The sequence below is a fragment of the Oryx dammah genome, unplaced genomic scaffold (genome assembly GCF_014754425.2).
Source record: "Oryx dammah isolate SB20612 unplaced genomic scaffold, SCBI_Odam_1.1 HiC_scaffold_2, whole genome shotgun sequence".
NCBI classification, from domain to species: domain Eukaryota; kingdom Metazoa; phylum Chordata; class Mammalia; order Artiodactyla; family Bovidae; genus Oryx; species Oryx dammah.
In genome coordinates this window covers 157,684,447-157,690,446 of record NW_024070186.1, presented here as the reverse complement: position 1 = coordinate 157,690,446, position 6,000 = coordinate 157,684,447, and the positions used below count along the sequence as shown (strand labels likewise).

Genomic DNA, 6,000 nt, shown 5'->3' with positions numbered 1-6,000 from the left:
ACCTGTGTGCCCTGTGCTCACCTGCGTCCCTGCCCTCACCTGTGTGCTCTGTGCTCACCTGCGTCCCTGCCCTCACCTGTGCACCAGCTGGAGGTTCTCCTGCCGCAGCCGGCTGTGCTGCTCCCCGTTGGCAGCTGTGTCCTTTTCCAGTTCCGACACCCGCTTCTCCAGGAAGACGACCTGGGGAGTGAGATGGTGGCTTGAGAACAAGGGGCTGGGAGAGTGCGTGCCCCAAGCAGACGGTCCTGGAGGCCACACCCACCAGGCTGGAGAGCCATGAGCACCAGTGAGGGCGGGGTGCACACGGCGCCCTCAGGCCTCAAAGGGTGAGGCCTCAAGGGTGGGCAGGGCACTGCTCTGCAGGGGCAGTGCATGCACAGAAAGGCCCAGGGTTGGCTGTGCCCGCCTCAGGGAGCCAGGCACACTCAGCAGGTGGTGAGAGGTGTGATGACCAGACAACCAGGCTGGAGAGCAGGGAAGGCTCGGCAGAGCTGAGATGCTCCAGAGGGCAGGTCCAGGAGAAGGGTGGACAGGGAGGAAGAGAGGAGGAGGGTGGACAGGGAGGTGGGGGGAGGAGGCGGGAGGGGGAGGCAGGTGGACGGGGAGGAGGGTGGACGCGGAGGCGGGCGGACGGGGAGGCGGGGGGAGGAGGGTGGACGGGCAGGCGGGGAGGAGGCAGGGCTGTGCCGTCACCTGGCTGCTGCACGTCCCAGAGCCCTGAGCCTCGTGACCTCGGCCAGAGGGAGGCTGCCCCTCCCCTAGGAACCTCTCCTGAGCAGCAGATTCTACCCACGGCCTGGCTCGGGGCCCTGGCTCCGGGATCGCCACAGCCACCCCCCAGCACCTCTCCCTGAACAGGGGTCCCTTTCCTGTTCACCCGAGGCTGCCGACCCTGACAGTGCCCGCCGGAGACCAGCAGAGCTGCTGGGGGTCTGCTCAGCCCCCACAGTGCCAGCCCCGCCTCCCACTGTGCTCTGCACACCTCGCCCAACACACCCGCCAGCCCTGCCACCAGTCCAGGGCCCACCTTGTCAGCAATGTCCTCATCCATGCCCTCCACAGGACCCGGAGGAGAGTCCTGCAGGGCCTCCATGGTCAGGGCCCCCGACTGCTGCAGGTGCCTGTGGAGGAGAAACGACAGGCCCGTCCAGAGGTCCTTCAGCGGGGCGAGGAGAGCAGAGAAGGGGAGTGACCACAGAGCCAGGCCTGTGCACACGAGTAAGCCCGGGACCGTGCAGAGGCAGAGCCTAGGGGCAGCGGGCAGGTCTCCACTGGAGGGCCTTCCGGCAGGACGCCACAACCAAGCGCTGGGCAAGCGGAGGCCTCAGGCCCGGGCTCCTCCTCTGCCAGCTCCTGGACCGGGTACTTTGTACTTGGGCAATAAAACAGGACGTCACCCCTCTCGGCAATATGAAATAATCTCATGTCCCCCGAGCCGGGGAAACGTGCTCAGGGTTGTCTGGGGGCACACCGGGCCTTCGGCGCCTTCTCCGTGCCTGACTTGCAGGCGCACCGCTGGGGGCAGCCACTGGGCCCAGGCGTGGGGCTTCAGTGGCCAAGCAGGCCCACGGCTCTGACGCACAAGAGAGATTCAGCGCAGTGTGACCCTGAGAAGGCCAGGCGCCCCCACTGTGCTAGGGCACGGGCTCCCGCAGGCGGTCACACAGCTAAGGACACAGCAGGGAGAGCCTGCTCAGTAAAATGCTGAAGGAAGAGCTTCCTTCATCAAACATATGAAGGAAGCTCTTATCTTCTTTGCAGTACTGACCAAGCTTCTACATTTTTTCATCTTTTTCCAGAAACATTCTCAGGGGAACAAAAAAGAAGGGCATCTTCGTGCCCAGGGGCCTCGAGCCCGACAGTGCCCTGGGGGGCATACTGGCACCGTGCTGTGGATTTCACTGACCCCGCAGGGCCGGGAGGAAGGCATCAGCTCCTACTGAACCACTCCATGTCCGCGTCCACAGCGGGACCTGAACATGAGCTCCTGGCCCAGAGACCATCCTGAGGAGGGGCCACGCCTGGGCCAACACCTGACTCTGACCTCAGACCGGGGGCTGACTCTGGCTAGGGGGGTGTGTGGCCGAGTGCGGAGCCATCTCAGTAAGGCCAAGGGTCCTCATGTGGGGGTGGGAGCTTCTTTATTTAAGCCCGTCCTCACTGAGGAGGCCCAGCACAAGAAGGGACCCGGTGCCCGATCCACCCAAAGGAGGCAGGTCAGGTTGAGCCCTAGACACGACCGGACCCCAGAGCAGCCTGCACGTGGGGACCATAGCCAGGTAGAGAGAAGTGACAGCAAGTGGGCTGAACTTCCTCAGGAGGCCGGGGGCAGTTACGGAGGCAGCAGACTAAAATTGCACGCATGTGTGTGTGTGCGCACACACGGCAAACTACACACACCTGCAGGCCGGGCTTTCTCACACAAGGGCACTCATGAGGGAGGGCCAGTCCTCAGAGCAGCACTACAGGCCAGCCTCAGGGGCGCGGCCCGGGGCCCAGGCGCCCAGGCCTGATGCAGGGTTGGGAGGACGGGACTCGGGCGGCACGTCCCGCCTGCTGCAGGTGTTTGGGTGAAAGGCGGGGTGAGCACGGCGAGGTGGCCCCCACCCCCCAAGCCCTCAGCCCTCAGGGTCACAGGAAAGGAAAACAAGCAATCCACGGCCTCAGGGATGGACGGTGGGAAAGCACATAGCACCAAAGATCAGACGTTCAGGGACCACACGCTGGAGGAGAGGCCCTCCAGTGCCCGAGGGGCCATAGAGAGGAGCGCAATGGGGGGCCAGCCCCCAGCAAGCGCATGACTGGGGACCAGGGCCTCCCAATGGGCTGCACCTGACCTGTGACCTGCCCGAAGGCAGCCGCAAGCCAGCTGACAGAGGCGCACTGGCCCTAGCACACACTGGCCGGGGGGCCCGCTGGCTGTGAGCCAGAGGCCTCCAGCAGGAGGCAGCACTCAGAGAAGGGCAGGTGGGAGCGCCGGGCAGAGGCCACCAGCAGGCGCTCCGGGGGCGGGGAGCAGAGGACACCGCAGACCGATATCCCAGAGAGGCCAGCAGTCGGCCTTCCACTCCGCCAGCCTAATTAACCTGGAAAGGGGTGCAGAGACTCCCCAAAGATGCCTGAGCGTCAGGGAAGGGTAGCGCTCCTAGGAGCTCCCAGAAGGGAGACACGGTCACCAAGAGACCCAGAGAGCACTGCGCTGGACCCTCCGCAGCAGTGCTGGGGCTAGCACCTCAAGAGCAGCGCCCTCCAAGCTGCGAAAGGGAAGCCACTTCTGATGTGAAGTCTGCATGGAGCCAGACCACAGGGGCGAGGCACCTGGCAAGGGCGCAACCGTCTATTTTCTGGGCACCCCCTTCTCAAGAAGCTACAGGAAGATGTGCTGGACAGAAAACACAGATTAAAAAGGGAAGAAGGGCCCAGGGGCGAGACAAGCTGACACCCCAGAGAGACACGCAGGCTGCGTGGCATGGGCGTGCAGGGCCGGGGCTCCGGGGCCATCCAGGCAGGAGATGACACGAACAAAAAACGTCAAGGCAATCAGTGTCTCCAGGAGAAGCAACACGCTTCTCGGAAAGGACATCCAGTGGCCATGTCGCGAGCTTCCCCATGGAGAAGGCTGGCGGAGGGGGAGCGTCCACACGTCCCCAGCCCTCAGCGCAGCTCTGAGACCAAAGAGCGAGGGACAGTCCCGACGCGTGATGTTCCCAAACTCATCCACCTCGCCGGGGGGAGACGGGGTCAGGAGGGGTGCAGCCTTGAAGGAGGCAGACCCAGACCCAGGCTGCGGCTTTGGGGGCCCCCCGACCCTGCCCAGCCCTCAGGTGGGAAAGACTCGACCCAACTGGAGGGAGGCGAGGGCTCCCACCAGGGACCCCCCACCACACACCTAGGTCCCCATCCACCGCTGGAGCGAGTCCTTTCACAGCCCACCCTTCAAGTCATTTCCAACCCCAAACCATGAGAAGTGACTTTCAAAAGTTCTCTTGGAAAAGTGCAGTGAGCAGGGATACGTTCCAGAAGAGCTCCTACCTTGCCACCTTCTTGCTGGACAGCCGCTTCGTTGGACTGCAGAATGAAAACAGGAAAGTGGAGTCAAGGGACAGACAGGGAGGACAAGAGGAAGCAGGAAGTGCTGGCGAGGCAGACGGGGTGGGGGCGCGTCACAGGCATGCACACCCGCGCCCCCGGCCGCGCCATGCAGGAAAGGCTGGCTCCCAGCTCAGCAGAAACTCAGGGACACAGGGACAACCTCAGGGCCCGGCGAGGCCCCCGTGCGTCACGTGGTCCTAGCCGGCGCAAAAGTCTAAGATGGAGTCACCGCTGGACCGTTAGGGCGGGACCCAGAGGGGGCCACGCAGGGTCCGAGCCATCAGCTGGTGGCACATCCCAGTGCTGCAGGGCCGCGCTGTGCTCCTGAGGCCCGGCTGCCAGAGGCCCGCGTGCACAGGAGGTTCAGCCGTGGGTTTCGCTCTAGCGCAGGCACTGCGTACCCTCGGCCCTGGCCGCCCAGAAACCCAGAAAGCGTTCCTGCACCATCCAGGGCAGGCATGCCAGCTCCAGGGCGCCTGCCTCATGGGACCGTCTGCAGTGGCGGAAGGGCCAGCTGACCGCACCTCTTGCCTCTGGTGTTCCAGGGTTCCACTTCCCAGTTTACCCGCTCAACCATTGCTGGGCTCTGAGGAGGCACCAGCCACCTCTCAGAGAACAGCGAGGTCTGAGAAGAGACGTGCCCCTGGCCCAGGCCTGTGACGCTGCAGCAGCACAGGGGCCCAAGACGGGGCCTGCTTCCCGGGGCCCATCAGCATGAGCCCCACTGCGGTGGAACTCAGGCCCTGATGGCCGCCCCCTGGCAGCTCCGTGGTGGAGTTGCTCTGGCGAGAGCCCCCCACCCACCAGCAACAGCATTCCTCCAGGGGGAGATGTCCAGCGAGTCTGGAAGGTGTGGCCCCGGGCCGGGTGGCTCTCCTCCCTGCCCTCCTGTCCTCCCTGCCAACCCCTGGCCCCATGAGAACTGGTCACTCTTTATCACACTTCCCATTCAGCTTACTATGTGGTCCCCTTTCCTGACTGACGAAGTGTCAGCTCAGGACAGACCGCTGTCCAGGTGACTCCTCCTCCTGGGCCCACAGTACCTACACCTCTGGGTAAAACCGACTCCCCAATGTCATGCAATGAACTATTTCACAGAGGCGCCAGGCACATGGCAAGTTCATGGCAAGTGTGTTCTGAGGGTCTGGAAGTAGAAATCACGCCTGATGTCAAACCTGTTGGACACTGGACCGAGTCACCTTTCACAACCACCAGATCCGCTCACCCTGAGACAGTTCCATGGATGCCGAGGGCAAGCCTCTCCTGGAGCAGGTATGAGGGGAAGTTCCCACCTGACGGCTGGGTCCTGATCGTAATGAAGGCTTTGATGGCATGTTAACCCTCTCATTAGCGCCTTTCTTAGGGGACAGGTGGCTGAAATGGATGTGACACCCCCCCTAGATTTGCTGGCTGGACACAGCCATGCCCCAGTCTAGTCTTTGCCCCACAAAGCCTCACAGAAGCGACTGTGGCTGCCCTGTGACAGGCCCTCAACATGGAAAAGACCACCTCCATGTCAAGAGAATTCAAGAGCAAGAGAACTAAGATGCACATATGTCCTCAAGTTCACTCTCAAACACAGAGATGGCAGGGCCCCGCTCGGGAAGTACAAATGACCTCCCCAGCCGGGCGGGCGGCCTGCCCAAGGCGTGCGTGGAGCACTGGGCTGAACACGAGGGGTAGAGGGGGTGGGCAGGTCTCTGAGCCCCCTTGTCCCCTGAAGCCCCTCACTGGGCACCTCTAGTTCCTCCTCAGTGCTGCCGGGGCCCAGCCTCCCTGTGAAGCTGCCCACCAGCCCTGTCTTTCACTTGACTGGGCGCTGGCTAGACCAGTGGGGCAGGAGGATGCGCACGACGGGCTATTGTCAAGGGTCCACCAGGCCGGCTGAGGGGCCGCTGGCAGGCCCAG

The 6,000-nt window shown here is 63.5% G+C and overlaps 1 protein-coding gene across 1 annotated transcript in view; it reads right to left on the bottom strand.

Annotated features, from left to right (window-relative positions):
• RAB11FIP3 (RAB11 family interacting protein 3) overlaps positions 1–6,000 on the bottom strand; it is a 36,990-nt gene that overhangs the window by 11,748 nt on the left and 19,242 nt on the right. Inside the window, exons 7-9 of the mRNA XM_040266169.1 lie at positions 4,033–4,068; positions 1,028–1,121; positions 77–180 (exon numbers count right to left, since the gene is read on the bottom strand). Coding sequence (XP_040122103.1) covers positions 77–180; positions 1,028–1,121; positions 4,033–4,068 — 234 coding nt within the window. The remainder of the gene's footprint in view (positions 1–76; positions 181–1,027; positions 1,122–4,032; positions 4,069–6,000) is intronic.